Source organism: Leucopleurus acutus (assembly GCF_964270905.1).
Source record: "Leucopleurus acutus genome assembly, chromosome: 10".
In the NCBI taxonomy this organism is placed as follows: Eukaryota; Metazoa; Chordata; class Mammalia; order Artiodactyla; family Delphinidae; genus Leucopleurus; species Leucopleurus acutus.
In genome coordinates this window covers 72,305,844-72,329,383 of record NC_139153.1, presented here as the reverse complement: position 1 = coordinate 72,329,383, position 23,540 = coordinate 72,305,844, and the positions used below count along the sequence as shown (strand labels likewise).

The 23,540-nt window shown below is 42.5% G+C and overlaps 2 protein-coding genes across 8 annotated transcripts in view; both read left to right on the top strand.

Annotated features, from left to right (window-relative positions):
• The window catches only part of TRERF1 (transcriptional regulating factor 1), a gene marked incomplete at its 5' end in the record, with an annotated part of 37,825 nt that extends 34,613 nt beyond the window's left edge, over positions 1-3,212 (top strand). For all 6 annotated transcript variants that reach the window (XM_082847723.1, XM_082847721.1, XM_082847720.1 and 3 more), the window contains one exon: positions 2,749-3,212. In XM_082847723.1, the coding sequence (XP_082703849.1) occupies positions 2,749-3,073 (325 nt within the window). In that variant the 3' untranslated portion in view covers positions 3,074-3,212. The remainder of the gene's footprint in view (positions 1-2,748) is intronic.
• Positions 3,213-11,086: 7,874 nt separating this feature from the next.
• Positions 11,087-21,747, top strand: MRPS10 (mitochondrial ribosomal protein S10). Of its 2 annotated transcripts, none has more exons than XM_082847966.1 (7): positions 11,087-11,147; positions 13,819-13,883; positions 13,972-14,044; positions 15,992-16,128; positions 17,105-17,213; positions 18,340-18,429; positions 18,895-21,747. In XM_082847966.1, exons 1-7 carry the CDS (start codon positions 11,100-11,102, stop codon positions 18,973-18,975), a joined length of 603 nt encoding a protein of 200 aa, XP_082704092.1. In that variant the 5' UTR covers positions 11,087-11,099; the 3' UTR covers positions 18,976-21,747. The 2 variants fall into 2 exon arrangements, with proteins under 2 accessions (XP_082704092.1, XP_082704093.1); XM_082847967.1 differs by lacking the exon at positions 11,087-11,147 and adding an exon at positions 11,298-12,012.
• Positions 21,748-23,540: the final 1,793 nt, after the last annotated feature.

Sequence of the window (23,540 nt, the reverse complement as noted above, 5' to 3'; positions counted from 1 at the left end):
AGTAAAAGCAGAACTGAGATTTGAACCCCTATGTGTTCAAGTACAGAGCCTGGGCTTCTGACCACTGTTCCAGCCTAGTGGTTTGCTTTGTTTGCTTATTTATTTATCACTGATGGTGAGATGCACACAGTTCCCTCCCACAGCATCTAGTATAGAATTCCAGTTTACTTCTCGGTGAGTCTGCCTCCAAGAAGGGTTGTCATAAGTGACTTCTTTTAGGAGCCTTGCCGAGTTTCTCTTCCTGTAACCTCCAGTGTCTCAAACGTGCAGTGTTACCTGGAGAGATGCCCACGAGGTAGCTGCTGAAACTCTACCAAGGGAACATCCCTAGTTGTATGAATGAGGCCAACTGGGACCTCTGTTTATAATATTCATCCTCATGGAATATTTCAGGTGTATTTCAGGCATCTTAATAATTCTGTTATTTATCAATTACTCAGTATTTGCCTGGCACTGTTTTAAAGGATGTTTACGTGTATTGATTAATTTAATCTTAAGCCCGATGAGGTAGGTGCTCTTAGCCGTAGGTCAGTGGCACCTGCCAAAGTGAGTTGGAACTAGCAACTCTCTTCCTGCAGAGATGGGGAGAGAGACTTGGGCGTGGGTCCCCTCCTCTGGGCTCTAATGTCCTTCAGAGCCAGGACATGATATCATCTTCATGTCAGCAAGGAATAAATGAGCCCCTGGATTGATCATCGGGCTTACTTACTTGAAATAGGGAAACCTCCTCAGTAGGACTCCCCCCTACTTGCCCTGGGGTGGGAGAGGCAGGGAAGGAGGGTCTCAACCAGTTTCTTCCCAGAGGAACCAGCATCTTTCCTCCAGTCACTCCCCTCCAACAGGCGACAACTCCTTATTCCACTAGGTGGCGACAAAGGACATTTTAACAACCAGAAATAAGTATTTCAAGCTCTGGTTGTCTTTCAGTGACGTCCATAAAATGTTTTTCTTGTCTTGTTTTTATGTTGCTTGGGACATTTTTCTACCATAACTCCAGTTAAGATTTTTATGGCAGAAATGTTTTGTATGGTTTTCCAGATGAGGAATAACATCAGGCACATGTTTGCAGAATCCTTTTTTTAGCTGCTGAAATTATGTTCATTACGTTAGACAGTTTTCAATATGTCCAGTGGTGATTCAGCAACTCTGTTCTAAGACAGGGGTCTTAGAAATCAGGGGTTTTTTTTCCCTTTATGAGCTCAGGAATAAATATTTATGCCACCCTCCCTCTCTAAAAACAGGCCGTCTCACATCTGGACAAACTTGCTCTGAAAAAGGTCCAGATAGAAATATTTCAGGCTGGGTTTCCCTGGCGGCACAGTGGTTAAGAATCTGCCTGCCAGTGCAGGGGACACAGGTTCGATCCCTGGTCTGGGAAGAGCCCACATGCCGCAGAGCAACTAAGCCCGTGCGCCACAACTACTGAGCCTGCGCTCTAGAGCCCACCAGCCACAACAAGAGAAGCCATTGCAATGAGAAGCCTGCTTACTGCATCGAAGAGTAGCCCCCGCTCGCCACAACTAGAGAAAGCCCATGTGCAGCAACGAAGGCCCAACGCCGCCAAAACAACAACAACAAAAAAAAACATAATTCTCAACTTTAAAAAAAAAGAGATATTTTAGGCTTTGCAGGTCATTCTGTCTCTGTCACAACTACTCAGATGTGCCATGTTAGTGCAAAAGCAGCCATGGACGATACATAAACAAATAAACGTGGCTGCGTTCTGGTAAAACTTTATTTACAAAAGCAGGTAGTGGGCAGGATTTGGCCCACTGACCATAGTTGGCAGATCCCTTTTCCCAGGATTTCTCAGCCTTGGCACTGATATTTTGGGTCTGATGATTCCTTATTTGGGGAAGAGTGCCTGCCCTCTGTATTGTAGGGTATTCAGCAACATCCCTGGCATCTACCCACTCGATGCCAGAAGTACCACTACCACCACCCAGCTGTGACCATCAAAAATGTCTCCAGACGTTGCCAGATATTCCCTGTGGAGGCAGAATCCCCCCTAGCTGAGAACCACTATTTCATTCTAAAGCAAGCAGGAGGGAACTATGATATATGATGGCCAAAACGAGACGGGATCTTGGGCGAAGAGGAATGGTCAGTGCAGCTCATAAGTCCAGTACAATAAAGACAGAAGAGGGGCTGTTGGATTTGGCCACACGGTCACTAGCGAACTCAAGCACTTGGACTGAAGTGGAGGAGATGACAGTCCAGTTGGAGAGTGTGGAGGCAAGAGGCACTGTACGTGTGTGCAGGCAGACCCTCTAGAATTTTGACAGGAATGACAGGGACAGGAGGCCAGAGGCAAAGGATGGGTTGTTTTATGGTGGGAACCAACAGAGCTTGGCAGCATGATTTGGGGATTCTCAGGTTGGTCGAGAGGGCTTGGTCAGTGTTGGAGAGAGAAACGGGGAAGATAAGGAGGAAAGAAACGCTTGTGCCCCAGGCCGTAGATGGACAGGAAAGCTTTGAGGATTCATCCTCCGTTGTCACAGAGAGAAAGCCCAACACACCGTAAATGTGTTCCTGTCCCTATCCCCTTTCCTTGGAACGCTTGGAGAGAAGAGAGGTCACAGGTCACCAGGGGAGGAGGTCTTGGGAGCTAAGGAGATGGGAACTCTGTCAGAGCCACCCCAAACCAGACAGCAGACCATGCACCTGCTGTTGCCTATAGGATCCCTTGGATTTCCAAGAACTCAGATCTTCTAAATTTCACATGCTTCTTTTTCTTCATTTTTATAGAGTCTTCTTCAAGATCAAAAGCCGAAATGCACACATGAAAACTCACAGGCAGCAGGAGGAACAGCAGAGGCAGAAAGCCCAGAAGGCGGCTTTTGCGGCCGAAATGGCAGCCACGATTGAGAGGACTACGGGGCCGGTGGGGCCGCCGGGGCTGCTGCCCCTGGACCAGCTGAGTCTGATCAAACCCATCAAGGACGTGGACATCCTCGACGACGACGTCGTCCAGCAGTTAGGAGGCGTCATGGAAGAGGCCGAGGTCGTGGACACCGGTCTCCTCTTGGATGATCAAGATTCAGTTTTGCTTCAGGGTGACACAGAACTCTAAAGCCCGTGTGTCGCTTGGAGACGGCGAAAACCCACGGTCTCCATCCTCATTCATCAGGAAAGCTGAACTGCCTGCTTGTTTTGTAACCATTTTAAACTACCTGTTTAAAAAGTGGTCGTTTTTTTCAGGTTTAGAAAAAAATCGGGGTTTTTTCCTTTTATTTAAAAACAATTGTTTTGTGGGAGGTTGGGGGGGGAATAAATAATTGGCACAATCCTACTTTAAGATGTGTTTCATCTGGGCTACATTCCCATGAACTCATTCCTGGTTGGGAATGAACCTGACGTTCATGTTCTTTTGCTTTCAGATGCCAACCATCCTGGTAGCCTTTTATCCCAAAGCTTGCATGAGTGAGTGAGTGAGAGAGTCTCTGTGTGTGTGTGTGTGTGTGTTTGTGTGTGTGTGTGTGTGTGTGTGTGTGTGTGTGTGTGTGTGTGTAAAGCAGGCTACTTTCTTTGTGCTGGGGTCTTGGGCCATCCTTTCCCACCAAGAGTCATTTTTATGCCGACCTCATTCCGCAGTTTGCAGTGAACTTGGCGTCTTTGCCAGGAGACCATACTAGGAAGTAGCTTTCCAGTGAGCAAAGGCCGCCCTGTGTTCCACAGCTTTCTTCTAGCACACACGTCATTTGAAGAGTTGACCAAACGTCAAAGTCATTTTTCTTCCTGCCCTGCCTGTCACTCGGCCTGTTTCTGAAAACTGAGTGCTGTGTCATTTCAGGCTTTTCCTCCCTGGCTGTGATTTACTATGAAGGTGATTCCTGGAGCAAGTGCGTCCTCTTCCCAGTTCCGTGAAGACCGGTTGACTCCAGTTCATGGGTTAGCAGGATCCCTTGGATTTCCAAGAACTCAGATCTTCTAAATTTCACATGCTTCTTTTCCAGTTGGCCTGAGCCGACTAGAAATCCGTCTGGAGGAAAATAACCCCAACTATTAAGTTGCCAGGGCTGTTTTCAGGGAGGATGGTGGAAGAGCACAGATTAAAGTCCCTGGAATGCCAAGAGGCCCAAAAACTAGATCAGAAGAGCTGATTCTTTTTTGCCACACTGTTCATGGTCAGTGGAGTTCTGAAATTACGCTGTGCCACTTGGAAGTACTGTGAAACCTCATTCACTAGGATTCTGCTGTCATTCGCCTATGCTGGACCGAAGTTTACCTTGACGCTAACTCTGAGGAAAAGGGTTGTCTAACAAATCTGATGGCAAATACAAGGGAAATAGCATTAAAGGCCAACAAAAATGGTTTCAGATACCACTTCAGCTACAGTGTTTACATTCAAACAATGAATGAATTCATTAAAGTCATTTACCAAAGCCCTTCTAGAATTCTCCAAGCTACATACCCCTGCTATGTCTCCTCCTGTCCCTGCCGGCAGGGTTGCTGTTTGTACTTGAAGGTAATAAACCTGTAATCCTTCAAAAATGGCATCGAGCTCAGGCTTTTGAGCTGAGTCAGACTCCTCCACGGCCTCCATCAGGGCAAATGAGTGCGCGCGCCTTCAGGCTGGGATGCGGCCCCGGCACAGAGCTGACGCTTCTGACGCCCCAGCTCCTGCAGGTGTGGCAGTCCTACCAGGGCACTTTGCTGGCACAGTAATAGTTTGATGTTAAAGAGGATGTCAGCGGAAGCATGAGGATAGGACTGGAGCATCTTTAAGTTGTCTCAGCAAAAGCTTCTAGCACACACTGAAGACCCCCAGCAGCCCCACGCAGGCAGTGTCCTCTGAATCTCAGGAAAACCACGGACAGAAGATCAATACAAAGGTTCTTTTCATTGCCACCATTCGGTTTTCAGAAAAAGAGGTCTTGAAGATTTCCTTTATCTTTTTTTAGGGGGAAAAAAAAGTCTTTCATTTGCTGCCATTTCTGACAAATTATTCTATGTTCTGAGTTCAGAACTGCCTGGGGAGGGCATCAGCTTTGTGGCAGAGCTATTCCAGAACCATTCCAACTGTAATATCGGCTGATCCCATCTGTCCCAGTGACTACTTCCCTCCACTTGTGGGTGTCTGAGAGGGATTCTGGAATGGTCCTGCTATTGGGTCTATGAAAGCTTATCTAGCAAAGGAGCAAACACCCGGAAAAATGTTTATAAAGCAAATGTACTCATTCTGTTTGGAGACTTGCCCGGCTGTTCCAGTTTAAAACATTAAAATAAACTGAGTTGCCAAGGCAAAAATATAATGCACAATTTAATTTTGATTTTCCATGCAGTATAGCATTTGCATTTTTGACTTGAAATAACCAAAGAACTCCTCCTTGATGAGACAGTTCACTTTCCTGAATTAGTATTTTTCTTCACAATATCAACTTAAAGAATTGACTTCATAGTAAAATATTGCACTTATTTTTTTCCTGAAGTGATTCTGCCTGCATGTATGTGTCGTGTTTTAGCTCCTCAGCGCCCCATCTCTCCCCACCCTAAAGAAATTTTCTTCCCAATGGTTTGTCTTCAACACAGTTACTGTTTACTATCAGATAGTTTTTCATTAGTGAATTTAGACCTCTTTGAGAAAGCTTGTATATAAAAAGTTAAAAGATATATTTTATGGAAAAACCCATCTTATTTTCAAATATATTTAACTGCTGCTCTATTTTATTAGAGGAAGGTTGTAAATATTTTCTAGGAGTTCTATTGTAAAGAAAAGTATTTTTGAAAAAAATTAATGTAATAAAAAGGAAAACATTTTTAAATAGTGGTTGTGATTGCTTCCTGTTCTGGCTTCATTGTGTTCTATTCGTAGGAAATGACTTGCATGCCTTCCCATTTTAGGATGTAATTTATTCTGGTTTGCACTATTTTAAGTTGACATCATAATATCTAATGTGCTTCACTGTATTTTCTCCAGAATGCAGGTCCCTTGGTCCATATCAAAAGCACTATGTATAGCATATTCATACTTTTTTCTTTTGTAACATGTGTATTTTTAATAAGGATTTTATGTAACATTTTGGCAAAAAGAGGACAGTATTTTCTAGTGAATTTTATAATACATTTTGCTAAAAGTGTTTCTTCCTAGGTCAGTTTTTGTTAAGGTGAACCAAAAGTCTTATTTTCCCAGGGGTTTAAAAAAAAAGTTTGAAGCTTGAAAGCAAAGTTATATTTAAACATCATATGTAACAAATAAATAAAGATGTTTTATAGACTTGTCCTCAAAAGGTTCATTCCTTAAAAACAAAAACAGCTGGGGCATTCTAGATTGGTTTTCCCAGAGCGATGAGCATTTTATTTTAATTGCCACAATACTTTTTTTCAGAAGCAAGCCAGGAGAATTTTACTTAAAAGGTTCCGGTCATTAACCTCCTCAGAAATTTATTACAGTTCTTACAGATAGGCATTCATCAAACAGAGATGTAACCAAGTAGACACTGTCATATTTATTTGTGAAAACCTGATTCAATATTGCATCAGCTGCTCTGAAAATAAAATGTTATCTTTTTGAGTTTCATTTGGCTTAAACATTCCTTCTTTCTAGCTGCTGAAATGACTTCTCAATGCTAATTTACCGTTAGTTTGTTTCTGGAGACCGGTTTAGAGGGCTGCTGATTAGATTTTTTGTATATTTATTTATTTATTTATTTTTGGTGCATTGGGTCTTCATTACTGTGCGCGGGTTTTCTCTAGTTGTGGCGAGGAGGGGGCTACTCTTCGTGGCATTGCACGGGCTTCTCATTGCGGAGGCTTCTCTTGTTGCAGAGCACAGGCTCTAGGTGCACGGGCTTCAGTAGTTGTGGCACGAGGGCTTCAGTAGTTGTGGCACACGGGCTCTAGAGCTCAGGCTCAGTAGTTGTGGCACACAGGCTTAGTTGCCCCGTGGCATGTGGGATCTTCCCCGTCCAGGGCTCGAACCTGTGTCCCCTGAATTGGCAGGCAGATTCTTAACCAGTGCGCCACCAGGGAAGCCCATGCTGATCAGATTTAATGCTCATATAAATGCCCTCACCTCTACCCTGGAGGCCAAGATGAATATTTCTGCTTCTCAAGCTGTGGATGAGCCACTTGAAGGGTTGATGGCCTCTAACCCGTACTACTCACAATGCAGTTTGAGGGAGCTCAGTATTACACACAGGTTATCTCACAGGGAACCACCAACAAAATCCAGTCCACGCTGGATTTTTTTGTTTGTTTGTTTTGTTTTGCGGTACGCGGGCCTCTCACTGTTGTGGCCTCTCCCGTCGCGGAGCGCAGGCTCAGTGGCCATGGCTCACGGGCCCAGCCGCTCCGTGGCATGTGGGATCTTCCTGGACCGGGGCACAAACCCGTGTCCCCTGCATCGGCAGGCGGACTCTCAACCACTGCGCCACCAGGGAAGCCCCACCCTGGTTTATAGGCATTGCTAATCTGGATTTCCAAATTCTACAAAGTGTGTTTACTTTTTAATGGTCAACAGCAAAGTTCAGGAGAAATCTGAAATTCTGGATTTCATACAGAATTTGATTTAAGTAGGGCATACCTGTTCAAGACCTTGATCTTCTTTGTTCTTTTGGGGTTTTATACTTTTAATTTGGGCAGTGTTAGTCATGTGCCAAAGAAAATAGCTCTTCCTTTACAAACACTACATTTAGCCAGTGTTGGAAATTTAAATTCTGCTTCCAGGGCCTCAGGTGTCCAATCTGAAGACTTTTTTCCTACTGTCTTAGTCTCATTCATTACTCACGTACCAGGCACTATTCCACGCTGTATTATACACAGGGCAGTTGAGTAGCTAAAGATGACTGTGACATCATTCCTGCCTGCCTGCCAAGGAATTTAATACTTAGAAAAAACATATAGGGGCCTGGGAACAGATCCAGTTCCATCACTGGGAAGAGCAAAGGTCATGCTTTATTATTATTACTGAACCATCTCACCATCACCCACATATTCACAGCAATTTATAACAGGTGCTCAGCAACTATTTGTTAATTATCTCTCTAATCTTCCAGGTATGCTTATCCGTGTGTGTGTGTGTGTGTGTGTGTGTGTGTGTGTGTGTGTGTGTAAATAAAACCTCTTTTGACTTTACCTAAAGTCAATTCTGAATTCCACAGACTCCCAGTCTACCTTCCTCAGCCACAGCCAGCCAGCTGTGGACTGAGGCTGAGTTTTAATGTTGGTATAAACAAAACATAATTAGGAAGGCATGTTAAGAAATTGAATAATATATTCCTAAGTGAACCATAGTGATCTTTGGGTCTCAGATATCCCTGTATAAAAGAGCCAAAGGGCTGATTATTTCTTTATATGAGAGAGAATCTTTTGAAAAGAGCTGTCCTCCTCCCACACCCCCCCGCAAGGGAAGTGTTTAACGTTTCTGTTTGAGTCGTAAAGGCCAAGCAGCCATACATGCTTCCAAATTTGCATTCCGGCACACATATCCTTAACATACAACATGGATCTCTGGGCTGTTTGGGGTCATTACTTCCTTACTTCCTCTGCTTATGTAATTTTATTTATGGCAGTCTTGCTATTTCTTTTTTTTTCTTCCCCAACCACTTTATTAAGGTATGATTGACACATAAAAAGCTATACATATTTATTGTATACAACTTGATGAGTTTGGAGATAAGTGTATAACCATGAAATCATCACAATCAAGTGAGAAGATCTGTCTTTTAAAACAGAACAACTGGGGGCTTCCCTGGTGGCGCAGTGGTTGAGAGTCTGCCTGCCGATGCAGGGGACACGGATGCGTGCCCCGGTCCGGGAGGATCCCACATGCCGCGGAGCGGCTGGGCCCCGTGAGCCATGGCTGCAGAGCCTGCGCGTCCGGAGCCTCTGCCCCGCAGCGGGAGAGGCCACAACGGTGAGAGGCCCACGTACCGCAAAAAACAAACAAACAAAAAAAACAGAACAACCGGTGCAATCAAAGTATGATATAACTTAGAAATGTTTGATGCACACACTTTTATTTTTCCTGGTTATAAAGCATGGTGGACTTGCATCAACTTGATCTCCTGCTCATTTACACTAGTTCAGAGGTTTGAAGGCTTAGTTTGTAGGGAAAAGACCCATAACGGACTGGCCAAGCTTTAGAACACTGTCCAGGCTAATAAACTAAGAATGTTTACATGTCAAAAAAAACCTCCAGGGCTTCCCTGGTGGCGCAGTGGTTGGGAGTCCGCCTGCCGATGCAGGGGACGCAGGTTCGTGCCCCGGTCCAGGAAGATCCCACATGCCGCGGAGCGGCTGGGCCTGGCTGGGCCCGTGAGCCATGGCCGATGAGCCTGCGCGTCCGGAGCCTGTGCTCCGCAACGGGAGAGGCCACAACAGTGAGAGGCCCGCATACCACAAAAAAAAAAAAAAAAAAAACTCCACACTGTCCATGCCCGCACACCATACCAAAGGGCTCTGTCCACAGCCCCACTGTTGGCAAAACCCGAGTTTGCCCCTCACAATGACTCCCACCTTACCCCCAGCTAATTGGACCAGGGCCAGCACCTGACCCCAAGCTATTAGGCCCATAGTCCATTTGATGACACATGACATGATTTAGCCCCGGAAAATGAGGGGACCAAATCCAATTCCCGCATTTGAGAGTATGAATGGAGAAACTTGGTGAGCCAAAGGCAGCACGCAGAATTCTGAGGGAGCACCAACTATTTGTAAGCAGAGAAAGCCCATCAATAAAGAGACCATGTTTGGCCTTAGGGGTGGAGAGGGCATCCAGTCCCTAAGGCTGCTTTGAGCCCACTTTTCCAATTGCAGGAGCAGTTCAGGCCATACATGTCTTTAAAAATAAAAAACAAACTCCTTTTCTTGCAGGAGCGTGGGGAAATGGGGACCTCTATGCCTCACATCCAAAAGAGACTACTAAGAGTTCTACTTAGTAGAACTGGACCTTATTACAAAGTCAGCACCAGGGGTGCTGCAGGGGTGGAAAAGTCACTGAACTAGGATTTTGAAGATGGTTATTGGTTCAGCTGTAACTAACTCACCCATATGACTTTGAATGAGTCATTTCATCTCTGAGCCTCAGTATCCTCACCTATTAAATTAGGACAAGATACACGTCTTCTTGTGAGGATCAGATTAGGTGACATAGGGAAAAGTTGTTTGCAAGCTGTTAAGGTCACCATCACTGGCAGCTGCAGAACCCTCACCCAGATAAGGCTGCTCAAGGGGGCAGAGGCAGGCTGAGGAGCCATCCCGGAGGAGAGACTGATGCTTCAAAAGCAGCAACAGAGTTGGAGAGCTATAGGAAAACTCCACTGGCTAAGAGAGACCAGCCAACTCTGAATGTCACAATTGACAGAGGGAGCCTGATTCTGAAAAGGACACTGGGCAGCCTGCCAAGGCTATTGCTGTTATAGCTATCACCATTCAAGTACAAACTCAGGTTGTTTCTCCAGGGCAAGATGAGGTAACAGATCCCGAGTCATGGACCACCTGGCCAGGGAATCGTAAAACAGAGACACTGTGACTCCCAAAACTACAATTCAGAAATGTCACAAGGTGATTAATCCCAGTCTCTTTGATCTTCCCCTTTAAAAAACAAACAAAAAACCCCTAACTCAAATACCAAGTTGGAGTGGATCTGAGGCTTGTCTCCTACTCCCTTGCTTAGCGCCCTGTAATAAATCCTTACTCGGATACGAACTCCCGCTGTCAGTTTGGCTTTCTGCGAGCCACAGGCACACAAGCCCTTTGCTCCGTTATAATAGGAAAAAACATCAACCATTCATCCACTACTCAGAGATAACCAGTGTCAATATATTACTTATATTTTTTCCAAGCATGTGTTTGTTGTGTTTGCATCCAACAAAACAGGAACCGCAAAGGACAAACACGATTTGAAAAGGAAAGCGCTGACAGAACTCGGTAACTAGATACGAGGTGAAACTATTACAAGACGGCGTACAGGTCAGGCTGCGACCGGAAGGAAGCCGGCTACATTCACAGTCCCACCCTCGGAGCGCGTGGAATCGCGTCTCTATGGTTGTTCCGGTGCCGGAACACAAGGGTACACTCTCTCCTTTTGCAGAACTCTATGGTCGGAGGACTCCTCTGTGACCCCGGAAGCGATCCGGGGAAGCGGAGTCGGCAAGATGGCGGCGCGGACGGCGTTTGGGACCCTTGGACGGCGTCTCTGGCAGGTATGAGGTGCGCTGGGGGGACGCGCTGGGGGGACTAGGCGGTCCTTGGGTAACTGGCCCAAGGACAGTTACCATTAAGTCTGGCTGCCACCTGTCATTCCGCGATATTTATTCCGCACGGCCCGTTGTTTGCAGGAAGGTGGCGAGAAAAGGGCTGATTTTATCTCGAATTCTCTCATAGGATAAAACGTAAGTTAATGAGTCAGGGCAAAGACAGGAACTAGAAAAATCGTAGACTGTCAGGGCTGGAAAGGATATTGAATAGCGAATGTTCCAGACCCTGCCTTTCACGTTTGCGAAATAAACTGAGGCTCAGAGAAGTCAAGAAGGTTGACCTCGCGAAAATTAGGTGGCACGAGATTTTAGACGCTTCCCACGGAACCAGATTGAGATACTTTACGGATACCCGGGCTTCTGAGATTTAGATGAGAATCGCTGAAGTCAGAGGAGTGGGTTCTTTGGAGAAAAAGCAAAAATTTAAGTGGCGGTTCTTAAGTTATTTGGCCTCAGCACCCCTTTCTTTACACTCTAAAAATGGTTGAGGACTCCGAAGAGCTTTGGTTTTTGTGGGGTTTAGCTATCAATTTTTAGCTTATTAGAAAATACAACCGAGAATCTTAAAAGTGCTTGTTCACTTAAAAATAACACTAATAAACTCATTACATGTTAACATAATTAACGTTTTTATGGGAAACAACCGTATTTTCCCAAACAAATTGAGAGAGAAGTGTAGCAATATTTTACGTTTTTGCAAATCTCTTTAATGTCTGGCTTAATAGAAGACAGTTTGGCTCTCATAGCTGCTTCTGCAATCTGTTTTTATATCACACGTCCTGCAGCCTCTGGAAAACTTCACTGTACACTGGTGAGAGAATAGAGTGGGAAAGTTGCAAATTACATCTTACTGTTATTATGAAAATAAGTTTAGTCTCCCGGGCCCCTTCTGAAGGTGTCTCAGGAGCCCCTCAGAAGTCCTTAGACCACACTTTGAGAACCACCGTTATTAAATTAGGCGCTGTTAGTGGTTGAAATTTTGAACTATTTTAAGACGCACTTACCCAGAACAGGCTCCACCCCCTCAAAAAAAGAAAGCAAAAAAAGGAAGGAAAACTTAAGAACTTCTTAAGGTTAGTTTGTGGGTGTAATAGCACTTTAGGCTCCAACTTTTTAAAAGCAGGGGGTTTATACTGGGAGAAGATGCCTGGGAAGTGTCATATTCCTTAGACCTGTGGGCCTTCTACACAACTGGATTGTGGGCTTAGGGGTATAAATGTGGGGAGGGAATTTCCTCTGTGATTATGTGTGGAAAATGGCACATACCTCTTACTACCTTGTATTGTGCTTGATTTCCTTTCTTCTTTTTGCTTTTCTCCCTTGATCCAAGAGAGACTGTGAAAGTTTTGATTTGCTTCCATCTTGGGTGAAGAGTAGAAGGAGGATAATTAGCTAAGAATACTTTTTTTTTTTTTTAAACATAGGTGACCCTCTGTTGTTCTAATTAAGTTTTATTTGTACTAAACTGTTATTCTCATCTTTAAAGTATTTTTCAGGATCCTGTTGAGCTTCCAGTTTCTCAGTTTACACTTTTAAATCTTGGGAAAGCTTAAGAAAAAAACGGGTGGCAAATGTGTATTACATACAGTACCATAGGTTTCCTACAACTAGAAATTTTGTTCCACCAGGGGGAGCTGACAGTAAGGATTTGGAAACGCTGTATTGTTGCAGTATGAGGCACAGTAGTGGTATATAAGATGGGTGTAAATTCCAATGTGTATTTCAACTTACCTATAAAATTAGACGCTTATAAACTAGTTGTCTCACCCAAGCCAAGAAATAAATATGCTGGAAAAGGTGTGTGAAAGCTTCAAAGAAGGGTACTTTAGAATTCTTATTCCAGCTCCATAAATTAAATTATAAAGACGCTTTTTTTTAATGCTTGAAAATATTTAAGTAAAAGAAGTATTATGTTGAAATATATTTAATCTGTAAAAAAAAATGGGAAAATGAAGTCACATGTTTTCTTCCTTGATGTCTGCATATTTAATTCATAGCTGTTAATGTGAGAATTGTTTTTTTAAAAAAGTTCTTGTTCCTGGGCTTCCGTGGTGGTGCAGTGGTTAAGAATCTGCCTGCCAGTGCAGGGGACACGAGTTTGAGCCCTGGTCTGGGAAGATCCCACATGCCGCAGAGCAACTAAGCCCATGTGCCACAACTACTGAGCCTGCGCTCTAGAGCCCGCGAGCCACAACTACTGAGTCTGCATGCCTAGAGCCCGTGCTCCGCAACAAGAGGAGCCACCACAATGAGAAGCCCACCACCACAGCGAAGAGTAGCCCTCGCTTGCCGCAACTAGAGAAAGCCAGTGTGCAGCAACAAAGACCCAACGCAGCCAAAAATAAATAAATTAATTAAAAAAAAAAAGTTCTTGCTCCTGAGCTTTAAAAAATATAGTATCTAGTATTTTGAGAGTCCTTTCTGATTATCAACTCTACCACTGTCCTCTTTTTTTTAAATGAAATCTAACTTGGCAATTTAGTTACCCCAATATCTTCATCTAAAATAATGAGATAGCCTGTTATTTGAAGCATCCTGCATCTTTTGGGTTTTAATGGAAACTGTGAATGGTTTGGGAATTGATTTTAATTCTAACACACATCCCCCTGTTTTTAAGGGTTCGAGGAATTTTTCTGTATGCAGTTCTAGGAGCAGTACAGCCAAAAATGGTGGCCTTCTTCTGTAAGTATATAATTGGATGTGCTAAATTGAATAAGAAAATGGGCACTTGTGCTGTTTTACTTAGGTTTCTCTTTGTTTCCGCACATAGCAGCACCAATATGAAGTGGGTACAGTTTTCAAACCTACACGTTGATGTTCCCAAGGATTTGACCAAGCCTACGGTATGCATTCCCTATTTCTTGGCATAAGAAGCTACATTAGCAATAAATTTTCCTCATTATTTCATTTGGGGCTGTTTCCCAAACACTTTATGAATAAAAAAATTTGTTCTGGAATACTGGCAGGTGCACAGTGCACCTGAGGAAAGTATTCACAGATGTCCCTGAGTGCTCATGGTCGCTTTCAGGCTATTAAGGTAAGAGCTAATCGAATAAAGTATTTACCCCAAATAACTGTGGGGATGAGTAGTCTTTTGCTTTTAGCTCAGCATAGTGTACAGCGTTGTCATAATTAATGACGCTGAATACTTGGTATTATATTATGGAATTTGTTGGTTGTGGTGGTAGGCTTCACGTCTTTATTGAACAGTGAACAGTGCTTTATTGTGAGAGAGAGCATTATCACAAGTAGAGAAAATCCAGGAGCAGCTGTGTAACCTTGTTTCCTTTAAGTGAAAGCCATGATTTCATCAACCCAGTTTTTGTATTATTTGTAGTTTTTTTAAATCCTAAAACTACAAACTATAATTTGTAGTTTTTTAAATTCCAAATGCTTCCAGCCCCACCCCTCAAAAATAATCCCCTTTAACAGTTTGGTACGTATCCTTCTAGACTTTTGTCTGTATATAATCATCTGTGCACACCATGAGCACCAAAGTGGAATTGTGTTATACCTAATGGCCTGCTGGTTCAGTGTTTTCACTTCATAGCATATATAAACCCCAGGTCTCCAGCTCAGATGCCTGCGTAGGCCAGGCCTGTAAGGAACGGTAACAAGGTGGGCACAGTGACAGGCTGTACCCTTTATAAGCAAGATAGCTGCTACTTACTGTAGCCAGTTGTTGCCATGTGGGAAATTAGACCTAGTGATGTCAGATTGTCTGAATTTTCCAAACTAAATGAAATTCAAATATTTGTGCAGAATCTTTTGATTTTTAATATTTGTAACAGATTCAGAATTATCTTTAAAACCCTGTAGAGACCAGTGATTATACATTTTAGGGCTATATTCCCCTTCTCTTGTCCCTCAACTTAAGAGATAGGGTATCAGTGGACTCTATTCTTCCAACAACCCTATTTGGGGTAATTGAGAGTGAATATCTAGCTTCCTGGTTAGTAAGTAGATCTCCTTTCAAGGGCAAAGTAATTTAACTCTGAAACATTGGATTAGTAATATAAATTACTCGTTTGATGGATGAATGAAGTAAAGGTAATTCACCTCTTGGAAGAAAGTCAGAAACGTCAAACCCATCATTTCTAAGATCTTTAAGTATTAGGGTGGAAGAGGTAGAAGTTATTTGTACAGTCAGTGTCATGACATTTTAGTTAGAAATGAGTAATTTTTCTATTAGAGCAGGCAAAATAAACATGGACAAACCTAATAAAAAGAATATGCATAGAAATAGCTCGCCTTTGTTTAACAATGTTTTATAACTTATAAGCACGTAAATCCATGCTCTCTTATTTGTTCCCGACAGAAATACCATGAGCTGTAGCACAAGTATTGTCCTATTTATATGTGAGAAAACTAAAGTTCAGTGAGATTATATTACTTGCCCGTTGTTATTCAGCTTTAAGTGGCAGAGTTTAATTCTCAATCCAGGTCTTCTGACCAGGCTACTTTTATTAACAGAACCCCGAATCCTTTCCTGTTGTATGTTTTGGGTTTAGTAACTATTAAGCTTGAAGGTTCCGTTGGTGATTTTGTAGGCTGCTTGAAAATCCTTTTGATTCAAACTGTATTTTAAGTGATTCTTAAGGGTCACTGTGGAGTCTGAATGTGGTTGTATCTAGATATTTAAGCTGTGTTAAGATGTTACTCAGCATTTTTCTCCCCACTTATTAGTAAACTCTGAAGTTGTTCAGGTGAGGATAATATGTTAAATTTTCCAGTTGTAAATATTAGAGGAACCATGACTGAAGCTTTTCTTTTTGATTTTAAAATTGCAGATAACCGTTTCTGATGAACCAGACACGTTATATAAGCGCCTATCAGTTTTAGTAAAAGGCCATGATAAGGCTGTATTGGACAGTTATGAGTATTTTGCAGCGCTTGCTGCTAAAGAACTTGGTATCTCTGTTAAAGTGTAAGTATGATCTTTCTTAATCTGACCTGTTAGCTGCTATAACACAATCAGTCAGGAAAATGCTGCCAGTCCCAGCTAGGTCTGAGCTCTTAAAATGGGATAAAAACTCATGATGGGGAGAGATTAGGTTTGTTATATTATTCTAAGCAGGATCATCCCTTCCTGTCTACCAGAATTTTTAAATACTAGAATGAGTGAACAAGGAAAATGAAGGAATCCTTTCTCTAGAAACTGCATAGACTTAGGAGGCCCAAGAAGCCCTCGTGTCTGGGATCTCCATGGGGCAGGGAGGTGGATTAGGTGAACAAGCAATTCTTTCAGGCCTCTTGGATTTGGTATCTTTGCTATTATATTCACTGTTTCAAATCTGCCTTAAGAAACACCGTTCACCCAATACTTTGATGCATGAGCAAGGCGAGCTTCGTATGGCCTTGAAGTCACTGCAGGGTCAAGTATAACCACCTCCTATGTTTTGTCACCTGCTCTCTCTGATGTTGAATGAGGCCCATATGGAGCTTTGCCAGTCTTGCCTTCTAGTAAAACTGAAGGAACTCACACATTTCCCGTAACAGACCATGGTTTTGTGCTTTTCACTGTATCTGTCATACATGGCAGACATTACAACCATGTCCAGCCCACGGTGCTGCGCCTCACAGTTCATGTGTTTAGTCAGTGTGAGACCTCAAGGGTGTGAAAGCCGGAGGCATGTGTGTGTGCACTTGCATGCCAAGGCTTGTTTTTGGGTCGCTGGCAAATGTTCCTGTTGCTGTCTGCAGGTTTATTTTAGCCGGAGCTTCATGACAGCAGTTGTTAGAGATGACAGTTTTGACGAATGGAAGTCTGTAAAATGGTAGTTAACGCCTATAATTGGGCGTGAGCCTGACCTGCAAAATTGTGGAATCATGCTTTGATATCAGTGACTCAGGTTCTAACATCACTTAGCTTAAGTATGTTGCTTCGCCCATTAATTTTCCAGACATGAACCTCCAAGGAAAATAGAGCGATTTACTCTTCTCAAATCAGTGCATATTTTCAAGAAGCACAGGGTTCAGTATGAAATGAGAACACTTTACAGATGTTTAGAGGTGAGTTTATTTCAGACATTCAGGCATTTTTTTGAAATGCCCCAGATTTCACACTAGCACATCATAACTTTCCTTTAACCTTGCCCAGTAGACTTCCTTTCAGTCAGCCCATGCCGGATAGTGGTAGAGAAGGTAAGTGTTTTTTTGTGTTTATAGAAGCAGCATGATAGGAAAATCAAACTCAAGTAAAGCCATCCTTCAGAGTAGTTCATACTTTAACTCAGTAGTGCACATTATGTTGACTAATTTTTATACAGTAAGCTATCATTGGAATAATTTTGCTTATATTTCAAAAATTCTAGCTACGTTTTCACACAGCTCTAATAATTATTCTCACATGCTCACTGAATTCTCCATGTCCATGATGGGCAGAATTAAGGTTTTTCATTCGTCAATTATCATTCATTTGTGCAGCCTCCCAGGTCAGCACAGTCTTGTGGTTAAGGGAAAGCATGGGCTTTGGAGTTGGACAGCCAGGTCCAAGTACGGGCATTTACTGGCTGTGTGACCTGTGCCTCAAGTCCTTCATCTTTAAGTTGGAAATAATAACAGTACCAATTTCATACAGTTAGTGTGAGGATTAAATGAGATATTTATCTAAAGCACTTAGAATATTTCATCTCATAGTAAATGATTGGTAAATGTTACTAAAACAAGTGCTTGTGCATGTTTTACATGAGAAGCTCTGTACTAGGCATTGAGAGTTACAAATATTAAGACATAGTCCTACCCTTAAATGAAAAAGAAAAATCCAAAATTGTATCCACCTTGCCATGGAACACACAAAATCTTATACTAACTCTATTTTACAATTTAGTCTTTTGTTTCCTTTTGTTTTGAGTTGTTTTGTGAAACTCTTACACTGTTTTGATACCATGCTTGCCAGCTGGGTTCCATGGAGCCCCGGCTTTAAGGCATTTAGGAGGAAAGGGGACATTGCGGCTGTGCTCCCCTCATTCAGTTCAACCAGAGGATCTGCACTTTTTTCCTTTTAAATTGGGATTCTGTAAGATTTTACAGATGAAGAAAAGACTCTACTGCTTTTACCAGAAAAAAAAAAAAAAAACCCTCAAAATTTCTGCTTTAACCAGCATAGCATGAATCAATTTCACGTTTGAAATTTTAGTTAGAACATCTCACTGGGAGTACAGCAGATGTCTACTTGGAATATATTCAGCGAAACTTACCTGAAGGAGTTGCCATGGAAGTTACAAAGGTATGACTTGAATTTCTGCCTCTTTGGAGGGAGATGTGTATTGTTGTGTTGATACATTGCTGCCTGATTCCAGCCCACTGGGTGGAGGGGAGGACCTGGAGGCAGAGTTGCCACAGTAGTTGGGGGACTACACCTGCCATGCAGGGCGCAGCTCAACAGAATGCTGTCCCCACAGCCCATGTCCTCCTGGAGCCACCTCTGATGCCTCCCTCCTTCTTAGCAGTTGTCTAGACACGGGTTCCACGTTGATTGGTGGTCCCTGGAGATCACTGAGGAGCAAATAGATTATGTATGTGAGAGTGTTTATCTACTATGGAGTTTTCTTCTCTGTTTCAAAGCCCTACAACAAGATGAGAGGGTAAAAGAAAAAAGTCAAGAGGACTTGAGGGAACAGAATGAATAATTCCATTTGTGGCTGAAGAGTTAAGTCCACATTATATTATAATTTTGTTTTTCTCTCTTTAGACAAAATTAGAACAGTTACCAGAACACATCAAGAAGCCAATCTGGGAAACGATACCAGAGGAAGAAGAAAGCAAGTCATAAAGTCTCAAAGTGACCACTTGTGCTGGGATGTGAAGTGAGCATGTCAAGTGGAGGGAGTCTCCAGTGAAGACAGTTTCAAGTCACCCTGACTGCTCTCCTGAGGCCGCACGGCCTGATCAGTAGAAAGCAGGGATTGGAAGTTTACGATACACCAGACTATTGTGCAGGAACCACTTTACCTATTCTTTTATACATGTCATTGTTTCAGTTCGGATTTTAACAAATGTGAGCAAACCGTTTGGACCACTCTGTACCAAAACGGTCAGATTCATGTTTTGTTATTCCACTGTTGTTCAAGTATTAGTTTGCACTGATTGTGATTTGTATCATTTCATTCATCTAAAAGTGTTTCAAATATTCCTCACACGCATTTCTTTCTTTTGAGGAACCTAGAAGGAAACTGGTTAATTTAACACTGAGCAGTTAAAGTTTTTGATATTTACCTCAGTGCAGGCTGACATATGCTAGTTTGGGGGTGGTGACCTCCAGGTTTTACCTCATGTAAAGCATTACATTCTTGAAAATTGATATACTTTATAGCAGATCAAGCACGTTTGTGGCATGTGCCGAATTCTTCTGTAGCCCGAACCCTTTCAGGGCCGCCTAGAAGGGTCACTATAATGGAATTTCAGCTCTCAAGAAATTACTGTATCGTTTCATTCATCCTATAATTCATTTATTCAATAAGCTTTTCTTTTGTTGACGTTGCGCCCAGCACTATAGTAAATACCAAAAATTGAATAGCAATAACAGCTTTCAAAAATTGTGCAAGGCACAAATAAATACTTTTCCCTTATTAAGTTCCATGCTGATAAGACCTCTTTCTTTTGGTGAATAGCACTCTTTTTGTTTGGGGATGTCTACTTTTCCATAAAATTAAATAGTAGTTAAAAAGCTCTGAAAGAGGCAAGATGACAGTGGGCTGAGGTTGTTGGTGTATCAACCCCAAGGGAGTGATACGTTTCCTTTTTACAGCAGAATCCGGCCCATGTCTTTTGTGGTTTCCTTCATATCTTTGGGGTGTTATGACTTCTCAGTTTTCCACCCTTAAACTAGAGTCCCTGTTCTCTTTTCCCGACCTGCTATCAGGTATGAGTGTTCTGAATGCACACTGCTCATGTATCAGACTTACATTACTGTCATTAACGTGAAAAGAATTACAGCCTTGTGCCCCATGACCTCATTCTGTTTGCAGCTCAGTTGTCTAGTGTGTCATTCAAAAATGCCTAAAGCCTGTTTATCCCAGGTATAAGCCTCAGGATTAAGAACTAGTCAATAAATCAAGAGCAGTATAAAATTAACTGTATCTAGCAAAGCAGCCATTGTGACTCATTTTCATTTTGAAAGAAATAATTCTTTAAAAATGTAGACCCACATCTAATCCTTTTTTTGTGCTTTTTTTACAGACAGTGTCAATCACTTTATTATAATAGGATGACTTCTGTGTACTCGCCTCCAGTGGCTCTCTTTTAAAGGTGTACATCCACTTCCAGCTGTTTTCAGACTAAAGTAGTCTCTAAACCAGATTACTTAGCACTTCAAATTATATATTAAAATCTTGTTTTAAGATAAATACAGAGATAAACTACACACACAACAAAAATTAATGGTATTTCCTTGACATAAGTACTTGGCGTATTTGAGGCCTACTTGATATAAACTAGGTAATTTCTTTATTCTGATAGACTGAGAAGGGTCTTTTTGTTTGTTTTTTAATTGGATCTGAGTAAAATGTATGTTCTGAAAATTAGAATTAATGCCCAAGTCTCAACTTTCTGTTCATGGTGGTGATGGGCGGTAGTGAGAAAAGTAGACCTGATGTCAGGAAGGCAGAAGGCAGGTAGGAAGTGAGACGGTTTTTTATTGAGGTGAAGCCCTGAGTTCACTGTTATTTTCTCTGATCTGAAGTATAGTTTCTTTTCATATTAAATAAAATAGTGTAAAGGTCTGTTTTAAATTATTGGTAGACTCTACAGATTAAACTCGTTCAGTGCCTAGTTTTGATGCTTTCAAAGAGAATTATATGTCCTTTGGCCACTTAGATATGCCACAGTAAATACATAAAGCAATTATTTTAAATCAGTATTTTTGTAACATTTCTGTTTGTCAGCTACCCTTCTTCCTTTCTTACACTATTAAATTAGCTTTACTGCAACATTCATGAGTAGCCGAGTAGAGAAAACAGGCCTGAGTCAGATAAGAGTTCAAACCCACTAACTGCTATAAACAGGCAAGGTGTTTAACCCTCTCAGAGCTTCAGTTTACTCATTAGTAAAATGTAGGAAATAAAACTTACGAAGGTTGAAGTATTGAATTAGGTAACTTGTAAAGCACCTCACACAGTACCAGGCAGATAATAGACATTCAATAAATACTAGCTATGTGAATGAAGAACATTGCCTGCCATATCAGTAAACAAAGGATGTTGCAGCCATCAAGCCGTCACGTTACAGCCACCCTGACAGTGCACCCTGAGGAGACTCAGGATAAGAAGCACAGGATACTGCCCCCAGATAGCTGAAGTCACATCAAAGGAATGATTTCAGTGAGCCCAAACTTGCATCTCCCCATACTTAGAAAAGTGCAGAATTCCTTAACTCGAGACACCTGGTTTTCTTTAATTAATGGTAATCTTTTGATGTTCCGAATACCTGGTCCTTATTGCAAAAACCTCTGTATATCCTGGCTCTCCCCCTTGCCTCTTCGGAGCAGTCTCTCAGAGTTATCTGAGATGCTGTGTCCCAAGCTTAAGTCCTCAGTTTTGTCCACTAAATAAAACATAACTCTCGACTTTTAGATTGTGCTTTTTTTTTTTCAGTTGACAGCTATTACCAGATGGCAGAACAAATTTGATGATACAGCAGATGCTTGTGTGCTGTACTGTTTAAAAACCAGCTGGAAAGGACTTCAGAGTATCTCTAAGGTGAGGATAACACCTTACAGTGTTGCAAAATTTAATTTAGATGAGAAAACATGCAAAACCAACAGTGGTTGCAAAATTTAATTTAGATGAGAAAACATGTAGCATGCTTATTATGATAACCACCATACATTATGCCAAGCATTTACAGATATTATTTTATTTAATCTTTATAACAACCCAATAAAGTAGTTACTATTATCCCCATTTTATAGGAGAGAAAACTAAGTTTGACTTGCCCACTTAATTGCACTTTCAGTTGACAGATGAAACTGAGACGAAAAGGTGAAACTGATTTATCTGAGTTCAGGTTAGTGAAGACAGAGCCTCAGAACCTAATTTTTTTTTTTTTTTTTTTTGTGGTATGCGGGCCTCTCACTGTCGTGGCCTCTCCCATTGCAGAGCACAGGCTCCGGACGCGCAGGCTCAGCGGCCACGGCTCACGGGCCCAGCCGCCCCGCGGCATGCGGGATCCTCCCAGACCGGGGCACGAACCCGTGTCCCCTGCATCGGCAGGCGGACTCTCAACCACTGCGCCACCAGGGAAGCCCAGAACCTAATTTTTAAAGGCTAGGATGTACTCAAATGCCTACACATTAAATGCAGACTATTCAAACCTAAAATCCAGATTTATTTCCCCTTGCACATTAGCAAAGTGTGCTACTCATTTCCCCTAAGGCTTAGAAGTGAAGAGATTGACTGGGGGAAAATAAAGAATAAAAGATGTAAATGTGTATGAATAAAGGCAAGAAGCATAACCCACAGCGCGATCCCTGTGGTCTCAAGGCTGACATTGGTCCTGACTGTCTGAGGCAGCAACAGGAGAGTTTAAGCTCCAGCAAGGAGGGGCCTACTGGGTTGTAGGAACCCTGGCATGGAGACAGTTAACCCTGGGGCTTTGCACCAGGCCCATCTCAGGCTCTGCAGACACTGGTTTGCTCACACGCATTTCGTTACCCCTGGAGCCAGGCTTATGGCTGAATGCCTGCGATCCCCAGGGTCCTCTTTGCAAATCCCTGCTCAATTCCTAACCCTGTCCTCCTTAAAGCCTTACTATTGTTACTCACTTCACGCTACCGTTCTCTGTGGGGTCCTAATCCTCTTTAAAACTGATATATTTATACCTCAACAGCTCAGCAGTATTTAAGGGCAGGTCATGGGCAACTGACCCACATGAAAAGCCAATTGAATTTTCGATTCCTCTGCCAGAGGCTAAATCAAGTTCTGTTTCATTCATACGGTCTCTTGAGCACAGGCGCCCACAGCAGTGGGTTGCATATGCTGTCTTCAGGTGTGATGAGATGGGGACAAGTTCGAAAAATCACTGGAGACCTCTTCTGGTGCTAAAATCCCATTATCTTTTCCCATTGACAAATATCTGCTAGGGAATTCCCTGGTGGTCCAGTGGTTAGGACTCCGCGCTTCCACTGCAGGGGGCACAGGTTCCATCCCTGGTTGGGGAACTAAGATCCCACATGCCGCATAGCGTCGCCAAGGAACAAAAAAAAAAAACAGGAAAAAAAAAATCTGCTAACCCAGGCATTCTCAAAGGAATCAAGAGCTGTTGTCTTGTAAAATTAAGAGTAGCACACATCAATTCAGCTCTGACCGTGTGTCAAGCACTTTGCTCAGTTACTCAACAAGT

Excerpts from the sequence above, each read along its gene's own strand:
- MRPS10 (XM_082847967.1), top strand. The coding sequence starts at position 11,911 with ATGTCTGGCTTAATAGAAGACAGTTTGGCTCTCATAGCTGCTTCTGCA. Across the intron at positions 16,129-17,104 it reads CTTGGTATCTCTGTTAAAGT|ACATGAACCTCCAAGGAAAA; the intron begins GTAAGTATGATC and ends TTAATTTTCCAG. Across the intron at positions 17,214-18,339 it reads CACTTTACAGATGTTTAGAG|TTAGAACATCTCACTGGGAG; the intron begins GTGAGTTTATTT and ends TTGAAATTTTAG.